Source organism: Grus americana, chromosome 2, assembly GCF_028858705.1.
Source record: "Grus americana isolate bGruAme1 chromosome 2, bGruAme1.mat, whole genome shotgun sequence".
Classification (NCBI taxonomy): domain Eukaryota; kingdom Metazoa; phylum Chordata; class Aves; order Gruiformes; family Gruidae; genus Grus; species Grus americana.
The window spans coordinates 35,799,327-35,821,794 of NC_072853.1; the positions used below are offsets into that span (position 1 = coordinate 35,799,327).

The following is a 22,468-nucleotide window of genomic DNA, read 5'->3' on the forward strand; positions in this document are numbered from 1 at the left end:
GCACAGAACAATATAACGTAGATGTAGTTAGAAAGGCATTGGCTCAGCTAGATTCACCCTTAATATCCCACTTCAGCAAGGTGCTGAACTGTAAGCACCTATGATCTCCAGCTTCAGCCAATTCACATCCACTGAAATCAATGCTCACTCTGGTACCTGTAGAAGACTTTCACACTACTAACGGTATAGTTTCATACTGCTGCTGGTCAGAGCTGCTGCTGCTCTAAGGAAGCTGGTTTAGATCCAGAAACTGTAATTAGAAGACCAAATTACGACCTTTCTTTAACTTCCCATTCAAAAACTCCAAGGTGAAAGACAAGGCTTTTAATGAGAAAAAATGAATGTACAGTAACCCCACTCATGAGAAGGTCTATTCTGCTTCAGACCTCTTTGTCTTAAAGTTTCAAACTATGTTTTGTTTTGGTTTTGCTTCACTATGCATGTAAAATAATTTTTTTTTTCAAATGGAGTTTTCACAAATACTGGTTACACAATAAGAAGAATTAAATGCCTGGTCTAAAAAATTCAGATGTTACTCTGGAATTGAATAATGCCAGACTCTCCCGAAATTCTGTGGCTTGGGAACCAGGCTTTGGGACTTCTTTGGGATGTAGAATACATAAAATTCCCATTCTGCCTAATTCCCAGCACTGCTTCTCATTTCACATCACTGTGCATGTCTGAAATGGCCGAACCTCTGGACATCTTTGTCTTAATCCTACTTAAAAAGCTTATGAATGAGAACACAGGAAAATGGAGGCAAACCTGGTATTCCTCACTTAAAACCTCTACTGAGTTCACAGAGAGTTTTGCTGAGGTGAGGACATACCATAAAACACTGTGCCTGCTTTTACTAAAATTAAAAAAAAAACCCTCACACAGTAAAGTGTGCCTGTATTGTGCAACAGTACTTGACCTATAATATTGCTTTCTTGCTAGCTAACCATAGTTTTCATTTCTTGCCACACATTCCTCTTGTTCTCTCCTATTTATTGTCACAGATCCTGTAAAATACCTGCTGTTCACACGCTGTCACCTTGTTGTGCCTCACCTTGCTGTAAGCGAAGGCAGCGGCAAGCCTTCGTTGACCTCGAAAGAAACAGGATTTGTCCTGAGATGACTAATCCAAAGTGGGACTCCCCCTTAATTCAGTAAGCTTTGGATCAGACCTAGAAGGGATCTTAGCAGAATCAAGAAGTGGCAAGACACAGTCACATACCGAAACCACACCTGTGTGTCCATCTCACATTCCTAATCTTTTACGTGAAAGGGATTAAAAAGGAAGCTGCTCCTGTCAACTGCTTGGGTGCTGCGCAGGATCTGAATGATTGAACGGGCATCTGTCGGATAGCTATGTACACTGACATGTTTTCATCTCTTTCTCTGCTAGTTCGAAAGGGAGCAAATATTTGAATTCAAGGCTTCACAGTAATTTTGCCTCCTTTGGTTCCCAGCTTTCCACTCTTGAAATCCCACCATCCTTTCTACTCCTACAGAGGACAGAAGATGGTTCTGCCGCTTGTTTCAAGGCAAACTAGCAACTTACCACGTAACAGAACAAAAGACAAGAAATCTGAAAGTGATGTTATCCAAACACTTTAAATAAAACCTCGCCACAGAGCCTAACACAGCCTGTGATGGCTCCAGACTGTTTGAAAGTGCATCCAACTGATTCCAGTGCATCTTGTTTTCCACGCACTCTGCTTGTTTGCTTACGTTCCCCAAGCCTGAATGTGCTGCGACAGTTCTTCCTCTCCTTTATGTCATTCAGCCAAGTTTCTGCAGCCATCTATGAGATGCCATGGGTGTAAGTGATTATAATTTTGGCTCATACATATATTTACAGGCTGAGGATCGCTAGAGAGAGAAACCCAGTGCATATAATATGGTGACTTCCATCTGCTAGAATCACAGAAATCACACCAAATGGCATTAATTTAGACAGACAGCAATTGAAATAATGAAAACCATTGCAACATGTATACAAGTGGAACATGAAAGTCCCTGTAGCAAGAAAGCATAGAACTGTAACATTCAATCAAACCAGGAGATGAGGGAAAAGGGAACTAAAAAGGTAAAAAATAAATATTTAGACACCTTGGGAAATGAAAGAAATGGTCACTTTCATTTGCAAAACCTGAGGAGAAATCTGGCCTGAGGGGCCAAAGCAGGATTTTCTTAAAAGGCTGGAGTTGGCCTAACTCCTTTCAAGTAAATCTATGACGAGGCATTGTAATCCATGAGAAGAGTTTGGTCAAAGGCAAGCACTTATGCAAGTTTAAACATCTTCTATTTCTGCATTTATCCACCAAGCAAAAGAATGATCAAATGCTAATCAGAGTCATAGGCAAAGGAGAGAAGAATCAGTATTTTAGTTTCACCCTATTCATCTGGTCCATCTTTCTGTGTTGACTCCTACCTAGTCTTAGGAAAACACTAATTGAGCATGTGTCTCAAGCCCTATAGGCAATAGCCGCCTCTTCTATGTTAAAAAAAGAAAATGCGAAAAGATTCCACAAAAGCACACTCGGGTTTTCTCTCTCTTCAAATCTGCCTGCTGGGTATGGTGTGGGATGTAACTGAGGTCATCTCCAGCTCGCACGCAGCGTGTCCCAGTTGCGTGGCTCCACGAGGAGCTCCTCCTGGATGCAGTCAGGAGGAGAGGTCTGTTTCAGACCGCATCAGCGATGTTTCGAACCGTGCAAGACTGAGAAGCTGGTCCCTGACTCCTGCAGGCTGTGCAGCAGCTGTGTGACAAAAGTGCTGGGGGGGCTGATGGATGCTAGCTTGTACCAGGGGATCGCGGTGTGTAACACAGCCTCCCTAAACCCTTTTTGGCACAACTTACGCCCATCTGCTTCCCCTCTGCTCCTTCTCCTGGAGAGGAACATATGGTCTAGAATATGTATCTCAGAAGCAGAAAATGTATTCACATCGTTTTCTAAAATATTCTGAATACCTTTTTCGCCTATAAGCTTTTATTCCGGTTATGAATCTTATATTCTGGCACAATACATAATTTTTTTTACAAAAGTAAGCCCTTGCTTAAACAGTTAGGCAGCCCACAATGAAAAACTAAAATTAAAAAAAAAAAATTGTCTATTGCACCTCAACAGTAAGAAGTTGCTATTGCAAGGAAAATCTTTGTCAGGATTCTGGTTTTTGTACATTCCACCATCGTATTTTAATACTTACCTTAGCCCAAAGGTGTTGCATCCAATAACAAATCAACAACAGAAGAAAATAAAGCCACAGTTAAGCTTAACATGAACATCTAAACACTGAACATTTTTACTTTGAGTGCTTCAAACTGGAGAAAAGCTTCCACAATTTTCCTCACATTAAATAGAACGTCACATCACAAATAAAACAAGAAAGTTCCTCAAGAAGCAAGAAAATCTTTCTTTTAAATAGCAGTACCAACATCTGTGCGTGCAGTCCCGCTTCCCTAACAAGGGCAAACTTTTCCACTCTATCAGTGAGACTGTGGCCAGTTTGCCTGTTTGAAGACGGCTTCATCTGAATGTTTCCTCATTTCTGCCTGAACATATACAAATGTTACATATACATATATGTATGTATATGTGTGTGTATATATATATATAAAAAACATATATTTGTTTATATACATGCATACACACAAATATATATGTATGTGTATATACATATGCTTTAATATTTTAATACTTTTATACAGAACACTCTAATACTTGATTGCAAAAATGTAGTAGAAGAGAAAACATACTGCAATGCTTGAGCAATGTAAAACCATGCCAGATGGCAGCTGTTAACGCTATTCTTTGGTAACCTAGCCAGCACACCTTACGAGGCACCGACACCACACCTAGGCGATGCCTGCAACAGGACAAGTAGCAATACTGAAATGTGTTTTTCTCATAACCAAATGCTTTTCTAACAGAAAAGCAGGTAGTGTTCTCTGGCAGTGTTTTCATTGAAGAGTTTAATCTGAAGTCCATTAACAATCACATGGGTGTTTCTGATCATATACAACAAAAGTGTAGCAGTTGCCTAAAATCAACTGAAGTCAACAGGATTCCTTCTGCTGATTTCAGTGGGTTTTAGGACAGATTTGGGTGTATTCACTTCATGATGTGTAGATTTTTAGATTCTTCTTTTCTCTATTTTAGTGAAAGTTGTTGATTCATGCATGTTAGATACATGGGTCATGAAGCCATTTTCTTCTGTCTTTGCATTAAGTATACCGTTTATCCTACCTTTGCTGCCACAGATGAGTTGGGTTTCTCCAGCAAGTCCCAGAGCTTCTTCCTTTTCTCTGGGCAGCAGGTATTATCAAACTCTTCCCCTTCTCTCTCTCGCATTGTCTCTGCCTCTCTCCTCAGCTCCTCATTCATCTGCTCTTTCTTTTGATGGTATCTTGCTTGACAGCAAGATTCTAAATATATCTCATCAATTCCCCAGTAATCAAGCTCCTGGCCAAAAGAAAGAGCACACATTTCTTCCATCATATGTAGTTTCCCTGTCCTGTAGAAATTCAAAATGGAAGTGAAAGCCCCTGGGTGTCGATCAAAAAAATATTCGTTTTCATTCAGATTATAGTCATCACATACTTCTAGTAGAGATTCATGAGTATTGCAGTCTCTGAGCTTTCCTAATCGTGTCCTTGGAAGTCTGTCCAAAGTCCTCCACAGCACTTCGTGGTTGAGCCCACCGACATTTATTTTAACTCTCCGTGAGCAGGCTTTGCTCCTAATGATCTCCACTGGTTCTGGAGGCAGAGAAAGGGTAGACCTCGAAGACTTTTTGTTGATCCCTGGTGGAGCCTTCTCAGCCATTCTGAAAAGGATGCAGTTGTAACACCAGAGTCTTTAGGGGAACGAGCTTGGAGACTAGAGATATTTGGGCAAACTCCTCTTCAGATGGACAGCTCCATTCCTGAAGCTAAAAAAGACAAAAAATTAGAATATTGCAATGTAAAATACATTCCTCAACCTCTCTCTGTCTCTCTCCTTCCACGCTTTCATATGCAGATGAAAATTTAATGATGGTAATTTGCTCTCTCTACAGTGAGACTCTTCTGTGGTGGTATACAGAACCACTGGAACAACTGGAACAGCTAAGAGCACTACGTTTAAGCAGAGGAAAAATTTACTGAAATTTCTGCATTCACGAAAATCAACTGTGACAGTTTGTACAGAGGACTTGGTTTTCTATTGTTTAGTTGTTTGGGTTTTTTTAAATCAGTTTCTGATGTAGCCATGTTAGCTTAATCCGACTACTTAGCAATTAATTTGTGAGGTGTGCTAATGGAAAGATTGTAGGGATATCCAGAAGGAAAAGTGAGGCAGAGGCTAGCTTCCCTTTTATTGAATAATTCAAATTTGGGAGATACGTTCTGAAACTGAATAAAACAATTAGAGCATATCAAAATCTCCTGTGAAACCAAACTCCTTCCCTCCCCCTCCCAAGTCAAATCTTGATTTGCTCTATTATTTCATGGCCAAACGTTACTCACCAAACAATTCAGTTGCCATCCTGACAAGTCAAATTTTCTAGCACCAGAGAGTGCTGACTTCTTTCCAAATAGATCAAAAGAACCCTAACTCTTCTGCAGCCAGCTGAACAGTAATACGTGTTATACAGGCAAGGACTGCGCATACCATTCCCTGGCTGCTCAGAAAGGCTCTTCTCTGTCCCACTTGTTCACCTGTTAAGTTGCTGCAGGGACGTGATTGCATGACAGCAATCAGCAATCTGTTTTAATAATCCACAAGTGCATCCTCACTTACTGTGCCTAGTGCTTCAGTGAACTCTGAAGTGCAGCTGTTCGTCACCAAATTTGGAATATCAATACGAAACAGGAAGGAAATCCATCCACCACATCTACTATGGTCAATTATCTGACACAGTGCTTAAATAATAACCTAGCAATGGTATCATGGCACAAAGGGAAGAATATTAAGAATGCTTAGACAAGCTTCTCTTCCAAAGCAGGACAGTCCTCCTTAATAATTTCCCTGAGTTGACATCTGCTCCTCCAGTTCTCTGCAAATCAACAATTCAACAGTCTGGTCTTTTTGGTTTTTGAAGTGAAATAACTCCAGCTTTAAAAAAAAAAAATTTGATGTGAACTAGAATTTGATCCTTCTTGCAGAGTAAGCATGAAGGCTGTGATGAGAGGGATTGTTACCTATAAATACACCAGGGGTAAACACCAGTGAAGAAGAAGGACTATTTGTACTAAAGGACCATGATGGCACAAGAACAAATGGGTACAAACTCACTATGATAAAAGGTGGAAATTCGAAAAGGAATTAGAAGGTCACAAAGACCAAATCCTCATCAGAGCAGTGAGGATCTGGAATAGACCTTTACTAAAAGTACCAGGAAAACCAGAATTATTTCAGTGAGTCATCTGACATGCTTATGACAGAGCTGACTATGTTACTAATATAAAATTAAAATTATTAGACCTCATTATATCTAAATGTTAAAAGTTCCTCCACCAACAGGTAAAGTAATAATAAGGCTCAGCCATGTATGATACAGGTATTAACAGTCTTCCACATCCAAAAACATCAGGGAAAAGGAAAATTACCCATCAGAGTAATATTTACATTTGCAGATTTTTATTTTTTTTTGTTGAGTGCATAACTCACTGTCTTGTTAACTCCCATCATGGCAACAGCCCAAAACACCACCTTGTTAGCAGTTGCGCTGCCAAGCTGAACCTACTTCAAAAACACAAGGGCCAAAATATTCTGCCTCTTCCCATCCTGCCTCCAGCACGGCACTGTGAAGCTCCCTGCTGATTTCCCCGTGCAACCCAGAGCACCTCTGTGCCTATTTACGTAAGGGTTTAAGCCTGTAACATTTACCTTCATTCATGAAAGAGATAATCTGATAACTTCACTTGCAAAGATAAATGTCATATCAAAATCAAAGCCCTGACATCAGTAAGTTTACATAATATATATCCCTTTCTGTTGTGTTTGGTTTGTGTTTTGGTTTTTTTTGTTCTTCACCACAGACTGATTTTTTCCTCTAGTTTTACCCTCCTCCTCATTGCCTTAGATGCAAGGGGATGATGGGGGGACTTCTGAGAAGCGGGGGACTCAGGTCTTGGCAAGGTCTCCTCACTTAAGCATCTCCTAGTGGTCTGTGATGCATTTATCAGTCTTCTGACATAGAGACAACAACATAAACACTAAGCGGTTATGAGAGGATGTTTCTCCACAGAGGAAAAATTTACAGCCTTTTTTGAAAAAATCCTTTTAGACTTTAATGTACAATGATGTTTCTCCTTTAAAGGATGTCTTACATAACAAAACACAAGAATTTAAGAAACTCATAGAGAGGTTCTGTCATTCTCCATGAAATCAGTCAAGTCTTCAGGCAATTTCTACACAGGTTCACTAGTTTATTCACTATTGAATCCAGAGATTTCTTCTTTTTTTAATTAATATGTGTTCCCTAATATTAGCAATACTGAGTAAAACACAGTAGAAATCAAGCAGTTGATTTGATTAATCTTAGGTTAACCGTATCATTTGCTTTTCTGATTACAAAAACTAAAGATATGCAAGACTGCACATTGTTTTAGCTTTTATGCAGTGCGGTTACCACACAGATTTGTTAAACAATGCAAAATTATAGTGCCACCAAGACTGGTCTAAAGCTGATAAAACATTTTCTGATTTGTCAGTATAATTACTGGTTGCATCTTCCTACTTGAGGAAACGTGGCTTTTTTTAAAAAGCTTTAAAAATCCTGTGGTCATACTGAAGCCAGCAGTGAAACACCATTAAGTTTAATGTTGAGAAGACTGGATCACGGTGCTATGTATGTACGTATGTACCAAGGGATGAACCAGCATTTACAACATGTAGCACTCTGAAAAGATCAAAAATAAAAAGCATTTTCCCAAATGAAGAATCTTGAAATGTGAGGGCTATTTCTTCCTTTTTTTCAGACCTCCTTTCATTGAAATATATACAAGCAGCGGACTATATAACTTAAAAATTAAATTCTTTTAGTTTGCTTCCTAAGTGCCTTTCTTCACACTTTCTGCTGATAATTTTAAAAAATTTCTTCCTGTGCAGCTTTTCCCCAAGCCTGGATTACAGAGCCTGTATTTAACTGTGCCTTTAACAACAATGTAATCAATAGCCTCTACTTCAACTACATAACATTTTTAACTTTATAATCCACATCATAAATTTCACACAAAATCACCAGATCTTTCATTATAACAAAATTAAGCAAGTGAGGTTACGTTTATAATTCATTAAATAACCTTTCCGGATTTCAGCTACTGCCAAGTAACTCTTCAGACACTGCAATTTTTGTCCTGAGAAGGCTCAAAATATTTTTTGGTTTAGTTTATTGCCTTGACTTTTTGGCTGTGTGCAAGTCCACCATGCACTCTGTCCACCATGGGCTAGTGAGAAATGCGACTACCCCTCGGGAGGCGGGCAACACCTGCCTGCTGCTCACCGCCACTGCGCAGCCATCAGTAGAGAGATACGCAAATTCTAACCACAAATATGTAATAAGAGCAACTCCAGAGAAACCTCATATTCTTTCCTTGCAATAATAAAAGTACTTTGTAGGAAAATACCTGTAATGTTGAATAAACCTCTTCCAAACTAAAGCCAGTTCTATGCACTAAATGGAAGTTAAACATGCAAAGACTGCCGCTCAAAGGGCTAGGGAAAGCCAGAAAGAAGGTTAAGTCTCTTCCCTCACATCATATGCATACAGCTTTTAATGGTGTCGTACCCCCACACCAGTTCCTTCTGCCCAAAGTGAATGGGTAATTATTTACCATTTCTTTTCATCTTTCTTGTTCAGTGTTTGGCCTCTGATGTTATTCCAGGGTATATATCCCACAGTTTCCCTTCTCAACATCACTGTTATCACCTTTGCTTTATAATGGAGAAATGAAGGTCATAGATGCCTGAAGTATACGATAATTTTGGCTGCTCAAACTGACATAGCTGCTTTTTTCAGAGTCCTTCGCATTTTTATCACATTTGATGGGCATGCCTACGTGAGCAGATTAAACCCTCAGGCAGAGGAACTCAGTTGCTTCCACCATCATGTTGCCAGAGCATTGCCTGGCATGGCACAATTAGGACTCTCCCAAATAATTTGCAGGGATGACTGGAGAGTCAGCATGCTTCAAGGTCTGGCCTTAATAAGTGGTTTGTCCACATCCACCTGCTTTGGACCCTAGGTGAGTTTAACCACACGCACAGAGGTCACCGTGCAAGCAGCGCCGGCCCCTGCCACGGACCGGCCCAGCTGTACCCTGCATGTGCAAGACCCTGCTCCAAAGAGATTCACGTCCAAGCTACTTTTGCACGCCTTAGTCACAAACTTCCCTCCCAATCTTTGCCATACAAATTGCACCAAAGAAGGTGGAGATGCTGCACCACATAAGCACGCTTCAGTATTGGAGTGTGTCTTCCCTGTGCATTCAAAGCACTATGAGGAAAAAAGTATATGTGGTACATAAGACAAGGCTGTATCATAAGGCCCCCAGGAAAGGGAAGCAAATTTGCTTTGTTCTGACTTTTAAGAGACAAACTTTTTCAATTTTCGTCAGAAGATGTCCTTTTGTCAAAACTTGTCAAGTTGTTTGCAAGGACAAATTGTAATAATTCATTTCCTTACTTTGGAAACAAATGGAAGAAGTTTTCAGAATTTGTTGCAAGTCTGTCTTGAACATTTTTTAAACAAAATCTAGGTTTCTGGTTCTAAATGTACTGATGTTTTGTTTGGTTGTTATTTTTTTCAAGGTTAAGAAAGCTCTGGATCAAAATGGGACATTTTGAAATTATTAAACAGAATAATTTAGGTGATCCCATTGAACATATTCTTTTTTAGGTCTGGAAAATCTAAGATCAATGTTTTTTTCTTTTTCCCAGGCAAGAACACTCACTGAAATCCAGAAAAATATGAGGACATAATTGTTGTATTGACTAGTTTGGCTATTAAAAAATGACTGATTAAAGTGTGACAAAAATCAGATCTGCATATAATGTCTGTATATAATGCAGATATCTAACACTTTCTGGAAAAAATAGCTTTAGCTTTCGGTAAAGATAACGTTGGGAAGTTCAGATCGGACGTTAGGAAAAGGTTCTTCAGGGAGAGGGTGGACAGGCTCCCCATGGAAGTGGTCACGGCACCAAGCCTGTCAGAGTTCAAGGAGGGTCTGGACAATGCTCTTAGTCATATGGTTTAGTTTTAGGTAGTCCTGCGAGGAGCAGGGAGTTGGACTCCATGATCCTTATGGGTCCCTTCCAACTGGAGATATTCTGTGCTCCTATGGTTCTATGATTCTAAAAAGCTTTAGAAAGCCCGTGCCCACCTCACTGTCTGACTCTTGGAGCCTATAACCTGAGATATAGCAAGTTAATCAAGAAAAGACAGAGCAAGTTAGTTGTGACAAACTAATAAATTTCTATTGAGTAAACAAATTTTTAGAGCTTTATATGCCAGCATATTTGATTGTATGATTGCAATTTTTCCAACTTCTGCTTTGCTGTAATATCTCTGCTACCACATCTTAGCTATCAAATGTCTGTTCTTTGTTTCAAAATATGAAGACCTGCAGTTTCTTAATGGTGAGCTGTTGGATCTTTATTAATAGCATTCTCCCTTAATTTCATTTTTTTAAAAAATGGCTGAGATGACAGCTAAAACTCTGAAGAAAAACACCCCACTCAAATGAGGTGCTCGTTATTCCATTTCCCACCTTTACAGAAGTCACACCTCATACAGTTAAGGATTGGCAAGCTGAAGGGAGGAAGTGTCAGGAAACATGTCAAAGTATTCCTGAGCATCGTGTGTACGTCTCAGATTCACATCCATATGCAGGAACACATGCATGCATGCACAGGAGAGAAGTAGCTGAGCTTTGAATGTCCAGACTACCAGTGATATCACTTGGGCTCAAGTCCTCAGAGTCAAGTGGCTGAAACCTCTTGAAGGGGCAACGATGGAGCCTGAGCCAGTGTCTCCTGTGACAGAGCTTCCCTGCGAGCAATGGCTGGCTCATGCCAGACCACAGCCATGGTCACAGCCATTGCTGGTGGGTGTCGGGGACTGTAAGGGAGCTGGGTCCTTCCATGAGCTACGAGCAAATCGCACCTGTAGCCTTGAGAGCTCTGCTTACAGCTATGGATGGGTTGGTCTATGGGAAGTAAGATCTTGCTTTAAGAATAAATTCTGCAAAACCAGCTCTTGGGGTGTTACCGTGGCTAACCGGTCTAAAACAATGATTATTTCTATTTCATAACAGACCTCACAGATGATTTATTTCTGGTATGTGAAAAATTAAACGTTGGCTGCACAAAGACTCAGAGATCTGCAGGAAACACTCGAAAAAGATGGGGCCTTTTATAGACGAACTTTTCAAATCGACTAAATCAGTCTGTCTGCTAACTCCCTGTTCTCACCATCTTGAGCACAGAAGTGTCTTTTAGATGGATGAGCTGAACTTCACCAAGGAGCAGCAGACTCAGAGGCTTTATATATTCCCTAAGAGCCTTGGATAAGAAAAGCCAGACAGAAATAGGTAAGGAGACAGACGACAGAAAAAGAGGGAGAGTATGAAACGTTTGTAAAATCTTGCAGTCACACGAGCTGGGCAGTTTTGGCCTGAGTTTTCTAATTACCCTAATAGCACTTGCAATTACTTACTGGAGCTCTCACTCAAGGTAAAGCCTTGTGGGTGGGCCCCAGACTCCACTACAGGTGATGTGGACAACTTTACACCAAAAGACTATATGCTCTTGACAGCATTCAGTGTAGTTTTACCTCAAGATTCGTACAGAATTTAGGGCTCAAGTGGCCTTTTCGAGTAGGACCTCACCGCATCTCTGGAGCTGAGAGCTGGGTTTGGAGGACCCCCTCAGACCGCACTGAGGTCTCCAGAGAGCAATGAACGTGGCTTCATAGTCCATCCCAGCGCTGAATCAAGATCACTACCAGCCTTTATTTCAGACCAGCTCTGGGTCTCTGCCTTTCCTTATTAGCAATGCTCTGCTGTTGGTGCTTGTGACAAGTGTGGCTATGTGATCCTTACAAAACAATCCTGATGCATTCCTGCTCGGTTTACAAAAACAGTTGCATTTCCATTGCAGCCCAGGTTGAAGCATCTCTTGTTTAGGATGTAATTGCCTGTGGTGTCTGCACTTTACTATTTATGTTTACAATTGGTTGCTAAGGGCTGAGTTATTGCTTTCGCCAAAGATACTGTCTTTCACTGCATATTTAGCCTTCCCTGGAAATTTCAGAGGGGATGAGCTGTCACAGAGAAGTACAAGGCCGAATGGCAGATCATTTTCTTTAATTTCAAACAACCAGATATTACAGAAATGTGATTATGTAAGATCCTCATTTCAGGGCTAAATCAGACTACGTATTTATATCCTGGCTAGCACTCTGGATCCACAGTTTTGATTGGTGCTTCCGTACAATTCTTTGAGAATGTACAGATATTATATATACAGGATACAGTAACAGTACTAAATACATTAATATTAATAAATTAGAGCTTTAAATTGCAATTTATTCATCCACGACTTTATTTTTTTTTCTAATTGCATTGCAGTGCATTAAGATGATGGAGGAGATTGTCAACACGTCATTTGTTCTTTGAAGATGTACTATTGTAACCAGTTGTCCTAAAACAATTAGTTTAGGGCTTTTCTAAACATGTTATCTTCTATAACCCTTCAATCTTCCACTGCTCCCTACCAATAACATTGCTGCCAACTAGCTGAAAGCGCTGAAGAACTTCACAGATGTCTTTTTGTTCTCCTGAACAAAAACTTGCACAGTGTAATACTGAATAATGATTTTAAGTTTCTAGGCAGGGAAATATTACACAATATATAATATCATACTATATACATAGAGAATGATGTCTGAAGCAATGAGGCACATTGAGAAGGGTCAGATTTTATCTCTCTTTGAATGAAACTGCATCTAAAATTCTGCCTGTAGCACTTTATCCAGAATCCAAGTATAATGTTTGAATTTTCTAATAGAGGATAAACATGCAACCCCATCACCCTAGATCTACAATTAAGGAAAGCATGGTCATATTATTAAGTAACTTCTTTGGAAATTAAAACATTTGGGTTCAATTTCTGCTTCTGTCAAAAACTTCATTTTGAATGCTTTTAACTGTTTGCTGATTCAGTCAAGGAAAATGGTAGGCCTAGACCTACCTAGACAACAGATAGAAGAGACGTGGCCAGAGATTTCAGTTTGAGATGGGCAGATTTACTCAGGAGATGCCTGTCTCGAACCAGTGACTCTACCCAGCCGGAGCACAGGCTACGTTCCTCTCTCTGGTGCTTCACAGAAGCACTGAAGCTGGAAGGAGTGAATCAAGGCTTTGATTTTTGGGGGACTCTATTCTGACGAGTGCCTTTGTACACAGCTGGAAATGTCCCTAAGGTCATAGCATCAGCAAGTCTCCACAAAAAGCTTTTATCATTAAAAATTAAGACAAATTACAGCCTAGGTTTGATTCTGGAGAATCCAGCCCTTTAATATTTTGATGTATTAAACTATGGAATGCCTCAAAAAAAACCCCTAACCTACTACTATAAATTGTCGCACAGGGCCTATGGCAACCTGTCATCTTATTTTGCCTGTATGAGAGAAGCAGTCATCCAGAAAGCAGAAAATGTTGATTCCCATCCTCATCTAAGGTGTTTTTGTTCCACATCCCGCACAAAGGTACAGCTGGTTTGGGGATCGGGTAAGGGAGTGCTGTTCTTGGGAACGCCAGTTTAACACTGCAGAGATTTTTAGTCCTACCATGAATGGAGACGGCGTAAGTTTTGGAACATGGAACATCAAGCCTAAAAGCAGCTGATACCAGGAGTATTGATATTTTTGACCCTCAAATTGACCTGACAATAGAAAAAAGTGAGGACTCACTATCATGCACAGCCCCATGCTACTGTTGCTGTAATTGTGAAATCAAGACAGGCTAAAAGGAAAATTTTTATAAAACTGCCACTATAAATTAATTTATTTACCTCTGTCAAGCCAAAATGTATTTTTAAAAGCCACAGCATCCTCTTAAAAAATGTGCTTCATCAGAGCCATTTGTTCAGGGTTTCTAATATTACACACACAAGACCCGAGTTCAAAGAATGGTGTGGGAACCTCTAAGGCAAGATCAACACGATACTTCACGGTCAGAAAGAAGATATTCTGAACTCCCATCCATACCCACTGCATAGTCAGGATCAAAAGAGACACAACTCACCCACATGATATTCTAAATCTGAAAACCTCCTCTTCTAAGAGGCACATAAAACACAGCCCTTCAGAAGAACTGAACAAGGTCTACTCTTTTCAAACTACACCTTGAGGTGGTGGTAGCAACCCACTGACGTAATTGCCTAGTTATTAAACATTCACCCAGGGACCACATTCATCCCTGGGGACTCAAACCTGTGGTTTATATTTTGCAGGCTACTGCTGCTACCAGTAATCCCCACAATGGCTGCAGGGATGGAGACTGCCCTCCCTGTTCCTACTGAGCAAGAATGAGTGTGCCTGCGCTCGAAAAGCGCCCGGCACGAGTCTGTAGCTGAGGGGTATGAGCAATCCTTTGGTTGGGGGAATCTTGGATTACAAGAGGTGAAATATTTGTTTGCATCATGTTAATCTAAGAAAGGCCTAAAAGCTTGATTTCCTACTTCTCCATGAAGTAGGAACCTAACCACAAGGCTACTGAACAAAAGCCAAATATTTTTGCTTCTGCTACGTGATCTATAAATATGTCCTCATTTTCAGAGCAGCCAAACATTTTCATCCAGCAGCTAAACATTCTTTAGTTCAAGGGGAGCATAAGATACCAGCACTGCTAGAGCTACTTTAATGAAAATGCCTAAATAGGGACTAAAGTGACTATTGGTACCCAGGCTAGTCCTGAATATAAATGCAAGCACAAGGCATACCCAGCTAAGAAGTTTGCTCTATGATGTCAGCAATTACGAGAATGAAGAAAGCATGAGATGGAAATATTCTAGAAGGCAAGACCTTCTCCATGGCATTACTGTCAAGGTAGATCAACTTTGTGTGCTATTAAGCTCAGCTACCACTGGATGAGCACATACAATAGTGTCATTCATAGCTTTGTGATTTCAAGGATAATTGGGCCAGTTCACTGTTTTGAGTCTGCTTAGATACATTAGCAGGTTTCTTCTAGCTGCTGCAGCCTGCCAGCACTTTCTGCTCAAACTGACCCAGGAACTCTCTGATATATTCAAATTTACACTAAATGTGTGGCCATAAATTATAGCAGGATTATTCAGTCATCTGAGAGCACATCGAGCTGAGATGAGGTCATCAACCTTATAGGTAAAAACACCTCAGACTTTAAGAGAGCAAAAGACACAACTGAAAGCTCTGTAGAAAGCAGCATTATGACCTCATTTTGAGTTGTTGAGTTTGGTTGTAATTTTTATCTCTATATATTTAAAATATCGCTAATTTTCTAAAAGTTAACTATTGATGAGGTACTGTGAAAAGCTATTTTATGAACTGCCTTGAGATGTCTTATTAATGCTCTGAGGCAAATTTATTCTGTATTTGGACTGTACTGCCATAATTGATTTCTATTTCTTAACTTGTTAGGCAATCAGGGGGAGAAGCTCATCTCCAGTGTCATCAAAGAAGATTACATTTGAGAGCTTTGTTCAGTTAATTATCAGCACAGCTTTGCATTCATTTCCTCGTTACATGGTTTTAACTAAAGAGCTGATGTTTATTTCCTAACAAGCTAACACCCGAATATGATGGCAGCATGAAGGATACCCTGCAATAGCAAGCATGACTTCCCCGGGAGAAGCACTGACCCACATAGAGGCTTCTCCTGTATCACGTGCCGGTGCTGTGGTGACAGAGCTGCTCGGCCACTCCGCCTAGGCTCGGACTGTATCTGCCCTTGCGCAATTTCACAGTGTCCCACGGCCCCCCTGTCATAGTACTAGAAGAGGTAAATTGGTAGATTGCCATTGTTCCTTGTAAAGGCTACAATTGCTGCTTATCACAGCCTACTCCTAAATACTCAGAGCTGCATTATGCCAGCATGACATATATTATTTATTAGCTAATAGAGTGTTGGTTCTGACTCTCTTGCTGCTGCCAGCAGTGATGCTACTGACTACTCTTTATAGTCATCCGGAGGAGGAATAGGGCCGTATAGAAGCCAGACACCTAAGGCACAGCCGATCTGCCATTACGGCTAAATATAGATTTCCTGCATTAGAAACAAATAAATTAAAAATCCCACAGGTTTTAGTGACCTAAGACTTTTCCATTACTGTTTCCATATTGCTCATGCGGTCACCATAATCTATGAAAAAGTACGTTCAAAATAATATTCATGCAGTTAACATCATCATACTTTCATGCTGGTGAAAAAAGTAGCTCCTCAGTTTAAAAACTCCTCAGTTTACTCCAGCCCTCCAGCCTTGGAAGAAAATGATATATTGCACAGGAAATGAAACTTCAGGAGGATGCTAATGTGTGACTTGCACTGAAGTTTCTGCACGCACTCTAACGAGCACTGGGAAGGACAAAAAGCAAACTGGCCTCTCCAGTCCTTCGAGCTTTAATGGAGAATACAGTTTTAAGCTTAACAGATTTTAAGTATCTTGACTGATGCATATTATATCTAAGGCTTTTATGGTATGTAGTGATCTGGGAAGCTATACTGGGACTGTCTTTATACCTATAGCTAACTAAGGTAAGAACCTTCCAAGTTTTGTCCAATAAAAAACTGAGTTGTTCAACTTCTCTGTTCATTTTTTATATTTTATCATACGATTTAATATATATGCATTTTACTTAGATTGAATTTGAGCATCACTAAGCAATCTATTTATTATAGCATGCAATATGATATCTAAAATTGCATAATACACAAGAAAAATATCAAAATAATGAAATTCTTTCCAAATCCTTTCTATATAGCCAAAGAATTATAGATAAATAAACATAGGAAGCTATAGGATTGCACAAAAATCTACATTTACAATAGAAAAAAATCTAGTCTATAACGTCCCAAGCAATGTATTTTCACAGTATCCCAAAGAACACTGTTGCACTTCTTAGAGATCTCTGCAATAAAAAATTGGAAAGTTTATTTTGATTTACAGTTAAAATTATCATTAGGAAGTGGACACTCATTTCTACCCGCTAAAATGTGAGTTAAAACAACATGTCCCAGTGATTCATTATAAAATCCAAGAAATTAAATACCCAGTGCCACTGCCTCAGCAATAACCATAAGAGAAACATGCTTGTTACTTGTGAGAAATAAAAAACATTTTCTCTTAGGACGCTCTCATCCTGATAAGAGTAGAAACAGCACAACTCAACAAAGTAAACAACAGCCTGTTTTTATGGCGCATCCAAGTTTATAATACTCAGACACCCATTAAGTAAAAAACCTTATTTCTAAACATGAAAAAAATTTCCTATAGCAATACTATAGAAAAAGGGAAAGTCGTTTCAGAGGCGATTGTTATTTAACTCCAAGAGCTGTGAGCTTACTGTTGCTGGGTCAGAAGGTATTATGCAATAACATGATGAGTTAATAGAAATGACCCCTGCAAATATCCAAAAAATTCATTTTTAGAATGCGTGTATGTCTGCTGTGATGAAGCTGAAGTGGCTTGCAACTTTAAGCGCTCCCCTTTCTGGCTCCCGGCTTTCCCTGCTGGGCTCTGCCTGTCGGGAGCAGCAGGTTTGTCCTCTGGAAGAGCAAACGCCTTCAGAGGGGTCTGGAGTGGGATCCCACAGTGCTGCAGCGCTCCCAGTCACTGCCCCCTTCTTCAGATACCTCATCTCGCATTCACTAAGACTCCTTTCCTCTAAACCATCCAGACTTGAGACCAGACAGCCCCTCCCCAGCATGCTGTTTATGTAAGAACAACATACGGAGTAAAAGACGGACTGAAATGTCCTCCAGCAGGTAGCTTTAAATATAGTAGTGCCATGAAAAATATTTTACCTGCGCATGTAATGACATGAAGTTCAAGGAAGTCACATAAGATCAAGATTTTCTTCTAAAAGTCACAGTTGCAAGCTGTTTGGCAAAATCCCAAATGTTGGCAAGAAAGCTATCGCAAATCTCAACTCCTCGCCTTGCCTTGAATGGCAAGCCAGTATTTGCCAATTAACTTGCATTTAGAAAAAAAGGCTGAGCATGAATAAATAAATACATATGATATGTCATCGTTACGGCAACGGGACATTTCAAAATGCTGAAGCCAATGGAAGTGCTCAGACTGAAGCGTGCTGCTCCAAGCAGCACTTCTCCCTCATGTCGAGCTGAAGATGTTTTTGATTTTCCTGTCTGCATATGTCTGAATGAGGCCAACCTGCTGAGCCCCAGTGACAGCGTCCAGCTGAGAAAGAAGAGAGGCGAGACCAATTCGAACGCTGTTGCGAGAGCTGCCTGTGGAAGCATCATTTAAAAAAAAAAAACAAACAACGCCACAACAAGGCAGCTGCGAGTTCCAATACGGCTGAGTGAGGAGACGGTTTATCAGTTTTTGTTTGAATGGAAAAGACAGTAGCGTTAAGAACCAGCAACAAACTTTTTGTGTGTACTGCACTTCATCTCTCTGGGAAAGATTTCCAGAGCTTTGCTAGTACATCTCAGGTGATCACAGAGCAAACAAATCTCACAAGCGGCAGGTACTGACTGACCCTGCTCCCCTGAAAGTTTCCAGTGAAACTCCCTGGGAGGAGGATCGCGCCTCAGGCTTGGTAGGACGTCTAGTTTCTCAGACCTTGCCCAGCCTCTAAGGCTCGGTGCTAGCTCTGCACTAACTGGGGTACCACTCGCCAGCTGAGCAAACTTGGAACTCTTTGTGATTTCAAAGCAAAACCTCACCAGACAGGCTTTCCCACTCCCAAGCCTGTCCAGCCTCGCTGCTATCCTTCCTCTTCTAAACCAATCCTGGCAGCTCTTCAGAGCTACAGGATAGGGTCACTGAAATCCTTCGCTTAGGTGTCCTTTTAATAGCAAGGTCTTGATGACTATGTATTTGCTAAGGAATGTTTCCTCCACCTGATGCTACTGACACTTCCCTTTTTACATAAACATTTAAAAAGTGACAATTCTGGCAGTGATGCTAGAGATGGTCTCATCCGAATTGAAATGTCCAAGAAACTGCAAATATACCGCTTATTTTTATCTTAATCATTATGTAACTTGAGTTGAATGAAGTCCAAGACCTACTATAAATATGGACAGTACATACATAGGGTATAAACAAAGGTCTACCTTCACCCAGGCAGTGAAATTCTGATATAAGAAACACACTGAATGGTTTGTAGAAACCACGCAGTGAACATGCCTGTTTATATTTAGGTTTTTAAATCTAGGGGAGTGACAGCATGCTACGTATCTACAGAAAGAATATATGCCAGTATATTTTAGACTAGCACAATGCTACAGTTTTCTTTTTTGACAGAGGGGATTTTTCAATCCCTGGGTACACAGGGTAATTCAAATGACAGCCATCTACCGGGAAGGCTGAGGTTTTGTATCATCAGGTTCCCACAAGCGCTATTAGAGCATCGGAAACAAATGACGAGCCTCTATCTTTAAAGCTCACCCACGGCAGGAGGTAGAATACTACGAAATGTCATTTCCCCCCCTCCCTTTAGCAGCTCTGAAGGAACAAAAATACAAGCCACGGTTTCCAAAGCGCTCCAACGTGAGGGCTGCATTATTCTCCCTCAAACTGATCCGAGCAGCCGGGGAGAAACCCCCTGTGTCCGTCCGGCCCCACTCCCGAGGGGCGCTCCCCGCGCCGGGGCCGCCGCTGCGCAGCGAAGCGCGCCCGGGCCACCCGGGGCTCCCCACGGGAAAGCCGCACTCCCGTCCGGCCCGGGTGCCCCGGAGCCCGCCGTGGGGCCAGCCGGCAGTTTTCGGCAGCCTTGCAACTCTCATCAGTGCGAGAGGCGTGCATGACTCGGTCTCTAAAAAAAAAAAAAAAAAACAAAAAACCCAAACAAACCCCCCAAATAAAACCGACAGGCAGCCCTCGGCGGAGGAGAGATGCCCGTCCGCTTACCTTGCTCCGCGGGCGCCCGGGGCGCCGCCGGGGGCTGGAGGAGGGATTCCCCGGCGCTGGCAGGGGCTGCTCGGGCTTCCCCGGGCAGTGCGCGGCCGCCAAAGCCACGGCGAGAGATTTGTTTTGGTCGCTCTTTCCCGGGGAGGGTTTTGCTCTACATTCCCGGCTCCACATCACCGCCCCCCCCGGCACGGAGAGGACTGGGGGTGGAAAAACCACGGCAAAGGCATCTCCCTCCTACCCCCGGAGATGAAAAGCCGCCGAACAAGCAACGCGGCGAGCGGCTGGGGTGGCGGGCGGAGGGGGGGCCGGCGAGGGGGATAAAAGCCGAACCCGCGCTGCCCTCGCCCCGCTGTAATCCCCGGCTGCATGCGAGCTGCCGGCTGCCGGCGCGGCCGCCCGTGTCTGCGGCTGTGCGCGCCGGCGGCGGCGGCGGCGGCGGGGGGGCACGGCCGCTCCCGGCCGGGGCACGCGGGGCGCCCCCCGCCCCCCCCCCCGCGCCCCCCGCGCCGCGCCGCCCCCCGCCCGGCTGCGCGCACACCCGCGCACCGCGCCCGCGCCCGCACACGCTCCTCGCTCCCCTGCCCGGGCGGGGTGTGCGCGCACACGCCCCGCAGTACCCCCCATTCAGGGGGTGCACACACACGCACCCCCCCGCATTAACCCCAGGCGGGGGATGTACACACCCCCCCCCGCACGCCTGCCCATGCAGAGGATGCACACACCACGCACGCACATGCATGCACACACACAACCCACACTGCCCCCCCCTCCCCAGGCAGGGCATGCACACACACACACACACGCACACACACAAACCACACACCCCCACCAGGCAGGGCATGCACACACGCACGCGCGCAGAGCCCACAGTACACCCCCCCAAGGCAGGGGATCCCCCTCTCAGACAAGGGTGCACCCACATTAACACTCCCATATAGGGAATGAGCACACCCCTCACACTCCCCACACAACTCCCTCCCCACACATCTCCCTCAGACAGGGAATGCACACGCACACAAACACACACAGACACACACTTCCATATACTACCCCCTCCCACACACACGCACACATCCCCCCCACCCTCCCCGGGTCAGTGCATGCACCCACGCCACCATCCCTCCCCTCTTCCTTTCCCCTTCCCCAGCCCAGGATGGCAGGGGTGCACAACAGGACACACGGGTGTTCCCTGAGTCCCACCTCACTCTTGGCGTGCCGGGGCCTGGCGAGAGCCGAACCCCGTGGCAGAGATGCAGTGCCCGGGCACTCAGGACCCCTCGCAGGGTAGGGACTCACACGCTTTTGTCATCAGGTCTTGATGGGGTAGCAGGCTGCGATCGAGACTTCTGCTACTCCTGTTGCCTCTTCCTCCCTCCCATAGGGTTTAATAGTTCTTCTTTATTGCTTTTTAATGGAAAGTCCTTTATCTTTCCTGATAATGGGAGGAAGTCTCTCTTCCTCATTCTGTGATGCCCCTCTATATTTTAGGTATTCGATTAGAAAGCTATTCTCCTTTTCAAACTCTCCTCTCTTTCAGGTTTCATAACAGTTCCTCTGTAGCTTTGCCCTCTGCATTGTGTTGATCAGGCTTCATCTCATCCCATAGCTCTGAGATTCTGCCTTCAGTGTTGCACATTTCGCTGCTGGGATGAAGGCTTTCCAGCTTTCCAGCACGACGTTTATCAGCTTCCCTTTTTTTTTCTTTTTTAATTCAAAGACCTCCTAATTCTTTTGAAAGCCATCCAAGAAACAGACTGGGCAGTATTGCCACCATGATTGCAATTACAACCAACTAAAAATCAGGTTAAACTTTGAATGCTCATTTACTGTGTTAATTTCCCCGGTTTATTTACTTCCTTGCCCACCGGCTTGGGAACATACAGATGCGTGATTTTTAAAAAAGATCGACCATCTTGTCCCGGCCTACCTTCTGAACTTTTCTGAATGGGCACCACAGTAGCGGAAGTCCTAAGTGGTGCTGATTGCAAGGTTAGTTTTCTATGGAAATAATGATTTATGTCGAAACCTCCAGCAGAATGCACTTTGTCTGAAATCTGGACATCTGTGACATAGACATCCGTGCTACTCACCCCAGTCTATCTTTATGGTCATTCAGGGAAATAGTCTTTCACATCTTATACATGGTAAACAAAGCTCCATAGCTACCTATTCCTTTCCCCAACTACTCCCCAACTGAAATGTAGGTATTTACGTATTCCATACGTTCCACCTCTTGTGTGTGCATGTGTCTATGGGTCTTGTTCCTAATTTTTGAATGGACTGATCAGTTTAAGCTGAATGTGAGAGGTGAGCAAAACTCTCAAAGCCAATTCAAATCCCACAAGTTT

The 22,468-nt window shown here is 42.6% G+C and overlaps 1 protein-coding gene across 1 annotated transcript in view; it reads right to left on the reverse strand.

Annotated features, from left to right (window-relative positions):
• Positions 1–20,593, reverse strand: part of KCNB2 (potassium voltage-gated channel subfamily B member 2) — a 198,573-nt gene extending 177,980 nt beyond the window's left edge. The window contains exons 1-2 of the mRNA XM_054816869.1: positions 20,118–20,593; positions 4,236–4,920 (exon numbers count right to left, since the gene is read on the reverse strand). Of these exons, the coding sequence (XP_054672844.1) occupies positions 4,236–4,814 (579 nt within the window). The 5' untranslated portion in view covers positions 4,815–4,920; positions 20,118–20,593. The remainder of the gene's footprint in view (positions 1–4,235; positions 4,921–20,117) is intronic.
• Between the last annotated feature and the right edge of the window lie 1,875 nt (positions 20,594–22,468).